The following is a 15,367-nucleotide window of genomic DNA, read 5'->3' as shown; positions in this document are numbered from 1 at the left end:
TGATCTGCAACACTACTGTCTGCTAGACTTACGAGGGGGTAGCGGCCGCAGAGATGTCCACACCGTGCCGTCTTTTCATGTGTGTCGCCAGGTTGTGCTACTAACGTATTTGATAGCCCCACGGCATTGTTCGCAGATTGCGTGCGTCTTGTCAAGTTGACCACCTCGCTTAAAAAACCCGAAATATTGCCACACGTTTGATTTGTGTGTCTTTTTGGTGCATTATAAGTATCTTTGTCTTTGCTAATGCTCTCGTTTCCCTCCATCTTTGTTGTGTACGTCTGCGTGTTTGCGTCAGTACCTGAGGACACGATGGTGCGTTTATGTTGCCTCGAAAAAAAAGAAATCAATAAAAATAAAAAATATGTTGCCTCTGTAAATACATTAGAATAAGGAATAGATGCTGGAAAACAAAACACCAGATTTAACCATGGTATTTGCCGAAGCAAAAAGGCTAGAGTCGATGCACCGTAAATTCGCCCGCAAATTAAACCCGATGCACGTTGAATCTACCGGTGCAGTCGAATCGCAGACATGTGTGCCGAATCACTGATGTGAATCGGTGAATCTCCCCATCATATATATATATATATATATATAATTCTTCCAGAACATGATCTACGGATGAGGATGGTATGTGATACGGTGTCTCATGTTATTTAGCAACATATTAACTACTACTTACATTTATACAAATTTGAGAGCATTTGAGAGCATCCATAATGTGGACCTCAAGAATCAGATTGACTCACCTGCTTTAGTTATATGGACTGTATACATAACGAGACCATTCAAATGACCTTACTATGCTCTAAGACACTAAGGCGTCAAGGTCCAAATGAGAACTGCTGAGAAGTGGTGGGGCTTGGCCTGTGTGCATGCCACCTTCCTCTTTCACTGGGGATGAGCACAGGTCAGTGTGGTGTGAGAATTCACATGACAGAGGATGGTGGGAAAAGAATGCTGGTCCTGATCTGGAAATGGGCAAATAGGGTAAGTCCTGCCCCAGCACACAGAGCCACGCCTACTCGCTAAATGTGGTAAATGATCTACAAAATCAGAGTGAACTCCTTGCATACCATAAACCATCTTGCCTGCTGCGCTATCAAATGCAGGATTTCTCACAGTTCAGACACAGGCTCAGTGAGCCCTCATGACTGTGGTGGCCTCCAGGCCCTCCCTGTAGATATGCTGCTATAGATCAGCCTGCCAGAGCCACATGCTAATCACTGGCACGTGTGCTATATGTTTCATGGGTTACATGTTTTTACAAAGACAATTTCATATAAAAGCACCTAGAAAATGCTGACTTGCCAGTGGATGTGCTGATGCCACCAGATGTCACCTACCCGAGGCCCAACATCCACATTGGAGAGACTGCTCAGCTTAGATATAGAATTATAAACATGATGCCCAATGGAGGATGGGTTCCCTTCTGAGTCTTGGTCCTCTCAAGGTTTCACCCTAATTCCCGCCTAGGGAGTTTTTCCTAGCCACTGTCGCCCCTGGCTTGATCATTAACGATTTGGACCCATGGGTTTTTAAAGCTGCTTTGTGCCGACATATGTTGTAAAAAGCATTGACGTTGACTTTGACCTACGCCAAAGCTATAGCTCTTAGATGTGGAGAATTATGTGGACAAAATCAAGGTTTGCACTAATGATCTTCAGAATGCATAAATAATCATAATACTGTATAGATACCATTGGCAGTCCTTTACCTGAGCAGGGCAGTATGTGCTTACATTGCATGCTCTACAAATTCTTGTGTGTGCGTGTCCATTTGTTGCATGTTGGCTTACGTAAGCATGTGAATCTCAGTATGTCTGCATGCTCATTATGACTGTGAGGGCAGTTACACCAGGTCACCGAAGCAGAAATGAGAGTCTGTTTTATTCTCTTACTGTTACCAGGTATAGTATAGCTTCCACATACAAACTTTTCACAGCAAACTTAGTCACAATAAGTTTGTAGGTTTTCTGTAAACACAACAATTTAAAGTTGTTTAAATTACTGCAAACAATTTAACTAGTGAATTAACTGAATTGTAACTAATTACTGGTGTGGATGTGTGTGTTTGTGTATGTTTAATACATTCTGAGCTAGGTCTGTGCTGGACTGCACAGCACACTGAACTCATAGTGTATGAGGGAGGGACTGTGAGTCTTGACTGTTATTACCCAGCTGGTAATGAGGAGAAGCTGAAGTACTTCTGCCGGGTGGCAGGCTCTTCTTGTGACATGCTAGTGCACGTGGCCAAGCCAAACACCTGGACCCATGAGGACCGATTTGCCCTGTTCGACAACAGAAGCTCCCGCATCTTCACCGTACATGTCGCACACCTAAGCTCTCAAGACTCCGGCAAGTACCGGTGCAGCATAAATGGCAGCGAACCAAGGAGTTACAACTCAACGGTGTGGATTACCGTTCTGGGAGGTGAGGTCAATAGGGTCATCTCTTAGGCACACACAAAAAGTCACTTTTAGGGAGGTGTTTTGAGTGTTCTGGACGACACCACATTCTAAAAGTATGCTGGGTATGTATGTGTGGCATAAAGAATATAGTGTGTGTAAAGGAGCAGCTGGGATGGCGGGTGTCGTGCAGCACAGGGCATCACTCACACTTCCTTTTCCATCTAGAACAAAGAAGGGAAACCACAACGCAAGCCAATGTGACGGGGACTCGCCAGGGGGAGGGAGGTGAGACACAAACACACACAAACACACACACATGAGCAAACACACATCTTAGCAATTTGTGTGATATGTGTTGCAGCAGAAGTCAAGACTACAACTGTGCCAATACAGAACAGTATGCCACCTTTTGAAAAGATAACTGTTTTATCAAAATAATAACAATAATAATCTTCACACACAAGTTTCAGTCTCTGTTACCATCCCCCCCCACCCCCACCTCACCCATCCAACCCCACCCACCAGATTCTCACTTCAGGTTCTGGAGTGTGGTGATTATGGTATGCGTGGGAATGCTAACCATTGTGTGTGTGTTTACCATCATTCACACGTTCCTGTTCATGAACCACTACTCAGGTTGGTACTCACATACCCGTCCTTCCAAGCTCGCACACACACGTACGCACACACACACACACACACACACACACGTACACACACACACACACGCGCACACACACACACACACACACACTCCACACACACACACCTTTCCCCTACTATGCACATATAACAACTTCATTTGTATAGCACAAATGACATCAAGCAAAGGGCTGCTCAATTTGGTCCATTTAATTAGATTCAATTGTAACTAAAATAACATAATCCAAAATACAAAAATCTACAAAAATAAGTAGGAGACTAAAATGCTCAAATTAAGAAACAATAAGATACAAAGCGACTCATGATGGGACAGAAAACACACAAATGAACAAATCTCTGAAGGACTCAAATATGCAAGCAAATAAAAAGGTTTATCAGTTTGAAAAATCTTGAATAAGATTTTCATTCTACAAGTTCTCACATCCAAACTACAAGTGCAACTTTTAGTTTACAGGTTCTCAAATTAAAACTACAAGTGAAACTTTTAGTTTGCAAGTTCTCAAATTAAAACATACATATTTTGTTTTACAAGTTCTCAAATCAGGTCCTTCACGCTCTCAAGTTTTGCAACAGATTTATCTCCATACACATGCCCCTAAACTAGTGTCTAGACGGGCGTATATCTTACGTGGATGCAAAATGTAAACTGGGCCCATCTAAACTGTCCACTTATAGGAACAACAAAAAAATAAATAGACAATGACAGACAAAGACCAAACTAAATATAATACTGAAGTGTCTAGATCTAATATCCCATTAGTGTGATTTACATTGTGCCTAGCAGGTGCCTAGCAGTGTAGTGGAGAGTGAGCTCAAACACGCACACCTGCTCGCAATTTACCTTACCTTAAAAAATTACCATTTCCAGGTCCTTAAAAGGCAGGATGGGTTTTCAGTGTTGTGATTTTGCTTAAATGAATAGAGCTATATTACTCAATTGTGTTTGTTTTTTATCTAAAAGAAAAATAAATAACACCAATATGTTATTGGATGGCTATGCAAATACATTGACAATGGTCCCAGAATGCTGTATAATCTACAGTGACAAGGTGTTGTGCACCTGAGGAAGATGAACTCAGGCTGGACTATGTGTAGAGAACAGAGCCTTCTCTAGTGTGCAAACACTAGTTGCACATTTCAGACAATCAAAAATAAACAAATAAATGTGTGATCAACAGTATTGATCGCATTAAAACAACACCAGTTGCCAGAGATAGCAGCTTTAGATACTCTAAGGAAGGCAGACTCAGCACTGTAGTCAAGTTTACATTCTACAACCTGATTGGCAATTACCAAAAATACTATGTGTGTGCTTAGGAAAGCAGAGTGAATACAACTTCTTTGAAACATTTGGTAAGAACGCTAGCTGGGCCATGGGTCTGTCTTTTTCTAAAGAGGCTGCATTTTTGATGCAGGATGGAACAGTACCATTTCTGAAGCTACAGTCATGGCCAAATGTTTTGAGAATGACACAAATATATTTTCACATGATCTGCTGCCCTCTGGTTTTTATGTGTGTTTGTCAGATGTTTTTATCACATACAGAAATATAATTGCAATCATATTATGAGCAGTGTTGGGAACGTTACTTTAAAAAAGTTATTAGTTATAGTTACTCACTACTTGTTCAAAAAAGTAACCGAGTTAGTAACTGAATTACTCTATAATAAAAGTAACTCGTTACCAGGGAAAGTAAGTATTTGCATTAGTTTAAAAAAGGTTACATGCCAATGAATAAGGATTTTTTTTTTGAAAAAGCAGTTTTTACAGTCAGTTGAAATGAGTAGATCAGAAAGTGTAACGTCCGGTGTAGGAGACACCACGACGTATACGGTGAACATAGAACGTTTATTGACACTGATACGTGGAAGCTCCGGACTACGAACACGCTCACAAACAACCCACGCCCACGGAAGTACAAACATGGACATAATGACACGCAGACAACGTAGCGGCACGCCCACAGGGAAGGGTCCGGAGCTGTGACCGTGACAGAACCCTCCACCAGGGGCTCGCTACTCCTGGAGCGTCCTGCGCAGCTGGAAAGCCCCGAACCAACACCGACGGGCATGTCCGGAGAAGGCGGTTCTCCCCCCGCCTGTGCCGCACCCTCCCCACTAGGGGCCGCCTGACTGGCGGACGCGCTAGGTGCAGCGCGATTTGTCGACCGCTTGGGGGCAGCACCACTGACGGACGCGCGAGGTGCAGCGCGACTTGTAGCCCGCTTGGAGGTAGCGCGACCGGCGGGTCTCGCGGCAACCTTCCTCCCAGGTCCGTGGCTCCCTCTTCCGGGTGTGCCGTAGGGGCTTGCCACACTGTAAGCCTGCCGGCGCTCCTCCTCTCTCTCTGAGAACCCCCAGTGGGAAGCCTCTTCTTTACCAGGCCAGCCTCTCCTGGATCCGGTAGCAGGGGTAGTGTCCATTACGGGCTCCTCTTCCTCGGCCACGCTCCAGTCCATGGACCGAGCGGGGGTCTCACACCGAGAGTGCTCCATAGGCTCCTCCCCAAAGGAGTCCCCACTCTCTGACGTGGGCGGACTGTCCGGTCCGCTCCCTCCCCCCTTATACACGGTTGAGACCGAACTCACAGACGGAGGGGGGCTGTCCCCCTCACTCTCCCCCGTTATTTTTAACGGCGTTATTCGCAACACTGTTTATGAGTAACAAAAGCTTTTATTGACAGTTAAAATGAGTTAATGCAGCAAGTCAATATTTGCAGTGAAGACCCTTCTTCTTCAGGACCTCTGCAATTCCCCTTGGCATGCTCTCAATCAACTTCTGGACCAAATCCTGACTGATAGCAGTCCATTCTTGCTCAATCAATGCTTGCATTTTGTCAGAATGTGTAGGTTATTGTTTGTCCACCCGTCTCTTGATGATTGACCACAAGATCTCAATGGGATTAAGATCTGGGGAGTTTCCATGCCATGGACCCAAAATGTCTATGTTTTGTTCCCTGAGCCATTTAGTTATCAACTTTGCTTTATGGCAATGTGCTCCATCATGCTGGAAAAGGCATTGTTGATCACCAAACTGCTCTTGGATGGTTGGGAGAAGTTGCTCTCAGAGGACATTCTGGTATCATTCTTTATTCATGGCAGTGTTTTTAGGCAAGACTGTGAGAGGGCCGATTCCCTTGGCTGAGAAGCAACCCCACACTTGAATGGTTTCAGGATGCTTTACAGTTGGCATGAGACAAGACTGGTGGTAGCGCTCACCTCGTCTTCTACGAACAAGCTGTTTTCCAGATGTCCCAAACAATCGGAAAGGGGATTCATCAGAGAAAATGACTTTACCCCAGTCCTTAGCAGTCCACTCCCTGTACCTTTTGCAGAATATCAGTCTGTCCCTGATTTTTTTTTCTGGCGAGAAATGGCTTCTTTGCTGCCCTCCTTGAGACCAGGCCTTGCTTCAAGAGTCTCTGCCTCACAGTGCGTGCAGATGCACTCACACCTGCCTGCTGCCATTCCTGTGCAAGCTCTGCACTGCTGGTAGCCCGATGCCACAGCTGAAACACTTTTAAGAGACGGTCCTGGTGCTTGCTGGTCTTTCTTGGGCGCCCTGGAGCTTTTTTGGCAACAATAGAACCTCTCTCCTTGAAGTTCTTGATGATGCAATAGATTGTTGACTGAGGTGCAATCTTTCTATTCCATTTTTGTGCAGTGCAATGATGACTGCACGTGTTTCTTTAGAGATAACCATGGTTAACAGAAGAGAAACAATGATGCCAAGCACCAGCCTCCTTTTAAAGTGTCCAGTGGGGTTATTCTTACTTAATCATGACAGATTGTTCTCCAGCCCTGTCCTCGTCAACACCCACACCTGTGTTAATGGAGCAATCACTGAAAGGATGTTAGCTGGTCCTTTTAAGGCAGGGCTGCAATGAAGTTGAAATGTGTTTTGGGGGATAAAGTTCATTTTCTAGGCAATGCAATTAATTGCTGTTAAGCTGATCACTCTTATAACATTGTGGAGTATATGCAAATTGCCATTATAAAAACTGAAGCAGTAGACTTTGTAAAAATTAATATTTGTATCATTCTCAAAACTTTTGGCCATGACTGTACTGTCTATTATGGACAGGCTGTCATGCCCAACATGCCTGCTCCACCAGCCCTATAAACTAGCATGGGCTACACATCAAGGGTGAAAGCAATTAAGCTTGTGTTTATATCATTCAGATAGGACGTTGAGCTTGTGTTTGTAATGATGTCCGCCAAATAGGACTTTGATACTGGCACAAACACATTGAGGAAAGCAGAATACCCAGGGAAGTCAGAAGGATCATGGGCCAGAGGTGAAATGTGTATACACATCCACACACACAGCTGCATGCACACACATGCTCATACACTGAGTTTAGTTCTTGAAGCGTGATTCCACTGTGAGCTGATGATGTCAGAATACATGTGATCTGAAATACCAGTCGTGTGTTTCTTCTCTTACTGAGCTGAATATTTCCACCTGCAGGCAGTGCTTCCTACCACGTCAGAGATGAATCACACTCAGAGGTACGTCTAAGATGTGACCTTGATTACTGCCACTGAATGTGGGATTAATACCTTCGTAGATTAATCAGTTGTGTACAATGTGTTCAACATTAATAATGATAATAAGATTGAAGATGTCAATAGGTCAGAAACTGAAAATCACCCTTTTTTTTCCAGAATAGCTATGTCATGATGATGAAGAACACCTCAGTTGTACACCAGGAAAACTCACCTCCAGAACATCACCCACAGCTCCCAGAGCCTCCAGACCAAAACACAGCAGTGGCACATTTGAACAACACAGATGTACATCTATATGAAATATCAGAAGCCACAGATACAGATTATGACTATATGGATCTAAGTCTGCAAAGACAGAGTAATGTTTATGAGCATCTCCTTATGGACTCACAGTATGAGTCAGTCTATCAAACTATAGACCAAACATCAAAATAACATACATATACCAAACACAAGGCAAACCCCACATAACAGACATAAAGCAAATACAAGTTAATCATGTAAACATAACAATGAGCCACTATCTTGTTTCATTTAACAGTGACTGTCAAATAAAATAAAACATCTACATTTATAAAACATGCATCTGTTGTACTGAAGCATTTTTATTTCTATTATTAGCACAGTCTGTAAATATAGCTGAAATAAATAAAAGGAAGTATATCTGAGCACATGTGACTGTGTGTGTGTGAGTGTGTGTGCAAGCTTGTGACCATGAAAGCCAAAAAGACAAATATTGAGAAAGACAAACGGGAAAGAAAGAGCAAGGTATACAAAACAATAGAAGCAGGTTACAACACACAGTCAAACGAGTAATAAACCTCTGAGTCTTCGGTGACTGGAGGAATATGAGGCTGCTTACATCTGAGCTGCTCTGGACTCTCACAGGTAAATCTGAAAACATGCTTCTTCATTTCCTTGCTCTTTAATCTCTTTTTCTCCATGTTCTGTTCACCCTGCTCTCCTGTAAGTTTTAGGACACGTTACAGCCGACATGATTGCCGTGACAGGCCATGTCGGAGGAGAGGTTCAGATCCGTTGTTCTCATCGTATGGCAGGCGGCAATGAGAAGTATTTCTGCACTGCCTCATGCACTGGAAAGGACATTCTCGTTAAAAGCAATGGGAACACGAACCCTTCCATCAGGGGGAGGTTTGCGCTGTTTGATGAGGGATCAGGAGTGTTCATTGTGACCATCTCCATGTTACGGAATTCAGACTCGGGCACTTACTGGTGCGGAGTGAAACGCACTTTAATGGACACGCATCATGATGTAATCCTAACCATAGAAGGTGAGGGTGTGATGAATGCAGTTTGAGCAACATTTGGTGATGGACAAAAATAAATGACCAAACATTAGGTTAACCATGAGGTACAATTGGAATGCTTGATTCTATCACACATTTATGCTAATTCAGTGCATACAGTATAAATGTATAAACAGTATAAACAGGAACATCTGATATTGGAGAGTTATAAATCTTTTTGCTATTTTGGTAAAAGTGCAATTATAAATGCTATACAATAAATGTCCATGGATAAATGTAACTCGTCAATGGTCATGTGTAAGTATGTACATTTTAAATGATTGATGCCCCGGGGTTCTTGTGGTGAAGTCTATGCAGCAGTATCATCTGAAGACATCTGAAAGTTGTCTTCTGTTCTGCTTAATTCGTTTAGTTGGCAAACAATTACAAATCAATTACAGTTATAAATTAATTGTCAAATTTTCAAAGTAAAACATTTTTCTGAGAATTTTATTATTTCAAATACAACCAAAATATCAGGCATTTTTGAAACTTTACAACTGTTAAGCTTTGGCTATATGTGGTACGTCCTATTAAACAAGAGAAATTCAGTTTAAATATTAACTGGCAGTATATTAAGTAATGCAAAAATGTTGTCAACTGAGCCATGTTGTCAAAAAGGTGTCATCACTACATTTCAACATACTGTTTTTACTTCCTTTTTCATCCTATGCTTCTGCTTTCTATTTATTTTAGCTTCACGACCCACTACTCCATCTACATCTGCAACCTCACACAGTCTCCCACAGGAAAGAAGGAAAGAGAAAACAGGTAAACGGTATGAAACACGCATATTTTAGTCAGGATGGCAATTAAAATGGCTCACTGCTTCCGAAAAATACGTGACATCAGCAATTAAAAGCATACAGCTGGACTGCTACTTTGGTTTGGTTTGTGTCTATTAAAAACACTATGGTGGACTGTTCTGTTTGCCAGATTCAACAGATTTAAAAGAAAGGGAAGTGACCGATTCTGCAACACCTGTTACAGTCAGAAGGCCTGTGACCACCTCAATTGCCACTAACAGACCTGATAACAGTACTCCAATCCTTCGTTTTACTGCTCTAAGTGTCATCTGTACCTGTTCACCTTAGGAATTAAGAACATGGTGTTGATGTTGATACAAATGTTGATATAACCATTGGAAAGCTGCAGAATTGTTCAATTTCAATTGCCCCCATTCATGATTATTCATTACTTGCAATTCATTAAATATGCAGTCATGCAGAATCTTTGGTCAGATTTTGTTTGCTATGTTATATATGACAGAGATGGTTTATATAGGTGATTGTGTTCTGTTTTACAGAAATGGTGTATGTAGGTGATTGTGTTCTGTTTTACAGAGATGGTGTTTGTAGGTAATTGTGTTCTGTTTTACAGAGATGGTGTTTGTAGGTGATTGTGTTCCGTTTTACAGAAATGGTGTTTGTAGGTAATTGTGTTCTGTTTTACAGAGATGGTGTTTGTAGGTAATTTGTATTCTGTTTTACAGAGATGGTGTTTGTAGGTGAGTGTGTTCCAGGGTTCATACACTTTTTTGACAACTAATTTCCATGACTTTTCCATGACTTTCAGACAAATTTCAATGACTGTACATTCTCTAAACATATGTGTAGACACGAAAAATAAGAAAAAATCCAGGCTAAAATTCCACAGTATATCATCAATTAATGAAAAGACACATGGTTTAATTGAAAAAATAAACATTTACCGTATTTTCAATATCAATATAAGCCGCATCTAAGTTTTTTTTAATGGAAAATGTTGTAGCTATAAGCCGTATCCGGGCTAAAAGCCGGTGAGTTCCCGCTTACCGACGGGTCTGGTTAACGACGGACGGAGTTACGACCGACTTTTCTTAATTTCGCGCGGTGCGTGGAGGTGCAGTGGCAGCACTGTGGAGTGTAGTGGAGTGTAATGGAGTGTTGTGTTGTGTAGTGTTGTGTACGATAAGCTGAAGCAGCGCAGCCTCCAACGCAGCCCATCTCGGCAACGCGGTCGCTCTTTCTCACGCTGTACGCACGAGAACATTGTTAGTTTTTTTCTATTCTGTGTTTACGATCAAGGCGTGTCTAAATCTAGGTTTGCGACGAAAACTGCTTTGCGTCGGACTTTTCAGTCTCTAACCCCAACGTTAACCAGTTGGTTAACCACACAGTGCACATTTTGCATGCCCCGTGTCCTTGTCTTTCTCAAGCCATAGCTTGTATTTGTCCAACTGAAGCAGCCATAGTTGAATCGGCATTTACCAGCATTACGCTGATTTACACGTCATCAAAGTACAATACAGCTCCGCTTGGAGTCCAACGCTAACGTAGCGAACTAACCTGTGAAGTTACGTTAGTGGTCCGCACAAAGAAAAAACATGGCTATATTAAATATGTTTATTTTTTCTTCCGGTTATCGACATATATTTATTGTGTCAAGCAAATTTCCATGACTTTTCCAAAACATTTGAGTATTTTTAGTTTTTCCAAAACTTATCCAGGCCTGGAAATTGCTATTTTCAAATTCCATAACTTTTCCAGGTTTTTCATGACCGTACGAACCCTGGTGTTCTGTTGTACAGAGATGGTGTATGTAGGTGAGTGTGTTCTGTTGTACAGAGATGGTGTATGTAGGTGATTGTGTTCTGTTTTACAGAGATGGTGTTTGTAGGTGATTGTGTTCTGTTGTACAGAGATGGTGTATGTAGGTGATTGTGTTCTGTTGTACAGAGATGGTGTATGTAGGTGATTGTGTTCTGTTGTACAGAGATGGTGTATGTAGGTGATTGTGTTCTGTTGTACAGAAATGGTGTTTGTAGGTGATTGTGTTCTGTTGTACAGAGATGGTGTATGTAGGTGATTGTGTTCTGTTTTACAGAGATGGTGTTTGTAGGTGATTGTGTTCTGTTGTACAGAGATGGTGTATGTAGGTGATTGTGTTCTGTTGTACAGAGATGGTGTATGTAGGAGATTGTGTTCTGTTTTACAGAGATGGTGTATGTAGGTGATTGTGTTCTGTTGTACAGAGATGGTGTATGTAGATGATTGTGTTCTGTTGTACAGAGATGGTGTTTGTAGGTGATTGTGTTCTGTTGTACAGAGATGGTGTTTGTAGGTGATTGTGTTCTGTTGTACAGAGATGGTGTTTGTAGGTGATTGTGTTCTGTTGTACAGAGATGGTGTATGTAGGTGATTGTGTTCTGTTGTACAGAGATGGTGTATGTAGATGACTGTGTTCTGTTGTACAGAGATGGTGTATGTAGGAGATTGTGTTCTGTTTTACAGAGATGGTGTTTGTAGGTGATTGTGTTCTGTTGTACAGAGATGGTGTTTGTAGGTGATTGTGTTCTGTTGTACAGAGATGGTGTTTGTAGGTGATTGTGTTCTGTTGTACAGAAATGGTGTATGTAGGTGATTGTGTTCTGTTTTACAGAGATGGTGTTTGTAGGTGATTGTGTTCTGTTGTACAGAGATGGTGTATGTAGGAGATTGTGTTCTGTTTTACAGAGATGGTGTATGTAGGTGATTGTGTTCTGTTGTACAGAGATGGTGTATGTAGATGATTGTGTTCTGTTGTACAGAGATGGTGTTTGTAGGTGATTGTGTTCTGTTGTACAGAGATGGTGTTTGTAGGTGATTGTGTTCTGTTGTACAGAGATGGTGTTTGTAGGTGATTGTGTTCTGTTGTACAGGGATGGTGTATGTAGGTGATTGTGTTCTGTTGTACAGAGATGGTGTATGTAGATGACTGTGTTCTGTTGTACAGAGATGGTGTATGTAGGAGATTGTGTTCTGTTTTACAGAGATGGTGTATGTAGGTGATTATGTTCTGTTGTAAAGAGATGGTGTATGTAGGTGATTGTGTTCTGTTTTACAGAGATGGTGTTTGTAGGTGATTGTGTTTTGTTGTACAGAGATGGTGTTTGTAGGTGATTGTGTTCTGTTTTACAGAGATGGTGTATGTAGATGATTGTGTTCTGTTGTACAGAGATGGTGTATGTAGGTGATTCTGTTCTGTTTTACATAGATGGTGTTTGTAGGTGATTGTGTTCTGTTGTACAGAGATGGTGTATGTAGATGATTGTGTTCTGTTGTTCAGAGATGGTGTATGTAGGAGATTGTGTTCTGTTGTACAGAGATGGTGTTTGTAGGTGATTGTGTTCTGTTGAACAGAGATGGTGTTTGTAGGTGATTGTGTTCTGTTTTACAGAGATGGTGTATGTAGGTGATTGTGTTCTGTTTTACAGAGATGGTGTTTGTAGGTGATTGTGTTCTGTTGTACAGAGATGGTGTTTGTAGGTGATTGTGTTCTGTTGTACAGAGATGGTGTTTGTAGGTGATTGTGTTCTGTTTTACAGAGATGGTGTTTGTAGGTGATTGTGTTCTGTTGTACAGAGATGGTGTATGTAGGTGATTGTGTTCTGTTTTACAGAGATGGTGTATGTAGATGATTGTGTTCTGTTTTACAGAGATGGTGTATGTAGATGATTGTGTTCTGTTGTACAGAGATGGTGTATGTACGTGATTGTGTTCTGTTTTACAGAGATGGTGTTTGTAGGTGCAGGTCTGGCTTCAGTGATGTTCCTTCTTGTTCTCTTTCTTTTCATAATGGTCAAACAAAAAAATAAGCACAAGAAAATCAAAGGACAAAACATTGCACAGGTAAGATTACCTAGTTTTATATGCGATGGAGACAGAGGGAGAGGGATAGAGAGAAGGTACCAAATTGTAGAAAACAAACTGTAACTTTCTATATTGATTTTTTTTTTGGTTTATCAGGCTCAACCTGTTATGAATCAGCCCACCGATAACAAAAGAAACTCTAAGAACACCACTACCACTAGTCACCAGAAAGCCACCAGTTCCTCTGCAATAAACTCCTGTTCCACATCTAATCAGATGAGGGCTCAATGTTTACAGAAGACCCCTACAGACAATGAAATGCCCTACCCAGAAGCTGCCTCTGTTGAATACTCCACCATTATGTCAGCGCCTGACTCAAGCAACTATCTAAATTACATGAAAGCAAACTTAACCAAGGAGCCCGACGACCTTAATTATGCCTCCGTTATCTTTATCAGAGGAAGTGATGTCAACAACCCAACATCTCCAGGGAGAATTTCTATGGACAGTTCACATTCAGTTAAAGATCCAGACCCTGTCATATATTCAACTGTAAGAAAATTGAAATAACTGTAACTGTGTCAGTTGTTTTAACCAAAGCCAACAATTTGCTTACCTTCTAAATAAAAGCACATGACTTTGAAAGAACACTGGATGGAGGACCTTTGTAAATTTCTTCCATATTTCTTACTAAACATCAGAGATGCTCACAAGTCATTTTTTGCAAGTCCAAGTCAAGTCTCAAGTCTCTGACCTCAAGTCCAAGTCAAGTCTCAAGTCTCTGACCTCAAGTCCAAGTCAAGTTCCAAATATTTGAGTGACACTGTAGTCGCAAATCACTGTATAGTTGTAATGGTATGTTATGACACTTCTGATGTATAATAGCTTAAACTGGTAAATGAAGAAATACAATTTTTAAAAGTGTGCACGCACACACAAATGTTTTCCAGATAAATTTTGTATCCGTATTTTTCTCCAAAAAGTATTTTTCTTACAAAACTGAAAACTGAGGGCTGTGAAATTTAAAAAATCATTTTTAACTATATATATGAAAGGTCTGCATATAAAGAAAATAGCAACCAAATTAGTGATTATAAAATAAAAATTAAAAACAGAATTCAAATTTTACAATAATAATGATTCTGACATAAAAAGCCCTGCAGCAACAATTATTTTTCTCCTAATTAACTGGATCAAACACAATCTATTTGAACTTCAAGGTGTCTTTCAGTGTCCAATACAAGGAAACAATGTTTATACAATGTTTATGCAACTAACGCATTACATTTTTTAAATCAGGATTGACAGGGTACTTGCACTTAGCCTGTCTCGGTGAGGGTGCATTATGAGGCCTCCATGACTGAACACCCTCTCTACTGGTGCACTGGTGGCAAGTCAATACCAATATTGCAATATTGCTAATAACCTTTCAGGCAGTGACTAACCTTTCCGGCTGGGTTTTCAGGTGGCGAATAAAATTAGATGTGGTGGGACCAGCGTCCTGTATTTTTATGCCACACACGCTGCAGTTTGCTGCTCTTCTATTTGCTACTTGTACTTGTTTTGTACCCAAAACGTATTATGAATGGTGGAACAGAAGCGAGCCGTGATCGCGATATTTTGCGGCGCGCACAGCGCCAAGTTCGCGTGTGCGGAGTCGCGCGCAACGGTCACTTGCGAAATACTTGACGCGTCACGACCGGCGCGCGGACCCTCATATTTCTCGCTGACGGAAAATGTTACGTCAGCGGGAAGTAAAAAGCATACAGACGGAGAAAAGGTTGTCAAATGAAACACAAAAGAACATTACAAATAAAAGATTGTTCACGAGTCTCAAATCACGAGTCCAAGTCGAGTCGCAAGT

At 41.4% G+C, this 15,367-nt stretch overlaps 1 protein-coding gene across 9 annotated transcripts; it reads left to right on the top strand.

Annotated features, from left to right (window-relative positions):
- The first annotated feature begins 952 nt into the window (after positions 1 to 952).
- LOC143486096 (uncharacterized) lies at positions 953 to 14,153 on the top strand. Of its 9 annotated transcripts, XM_076985930.1 has the most exons (12): positions 1,797 to 1,912; positions 2,106 to 2,435; positions 2,639 to 2,698; positions 2,775 to 2,810; positions 2,939 to 3,049; positions 7,546 to 7,586; positions 7,743 to 8,474; positions 8,558 to 8,878; positions 9,590 to 9,664; positions 9,830 to 12,883; positions 13,069 to 13,542; positions 13,660 to 14,153. In XM_076985930.1, exons 1-7 carry the CDS (start codon positions 1,879 to 1,881, stop codon positions 8,019 to 8,021), a joined length of 891 nt encoding a protein of 296 aa, XP_076842045.1. In that variant the 5' UTR covers positions 1,797 to 1,878; the 3' UTR covers positions 8,022 to 8,474; positions 8,558 to 8,878; positions 9,590 to 9,664; positions 9,830 to 12,883; positions 13,069 to 13,542; positions 13,660 to 14,153. The 9 variants fall into 9 exon arrangements, with proteins under 9 accessions (XP_076842051.1, XP_076842045.1, XP_076842044.1 ...); XM_076985936.1 differs by lacking the exon at positions 1,797 to 1,912 and adding an exon at positions 953 to 993 and having other exon boundaries at positions 2,226 to 2,435; positions 9,830 to 13,542; XM_076985929.1 differs by having other exon boundaries at positions 9,830 to 13,542.
- Positions 14,154 to 15,367: the final 1,214 nt, after the last annotated feature.

The sequence above is a fragment of the Brachyhypopomus gauderio genome, unplaced genomic scaffold (genome assembly GCF_052324685.1).
Source record: "Brachyhypopomus gauderio isolate BG-103 unplaced genomic scaffold, BGAUD_0.2 sc44, whole genome shotgun sequence".
NCBI classification, from domain to species: Eukaryota; Metazoa; Chordata; class Actinopteri; order Gymnotiformes; family Hypopomidae; genus Brachyhypopomus; species Brachyhypopomus gauderio.
This window is presented reverse-complemented; position numbering and strand designations above follow the sequence as displayed.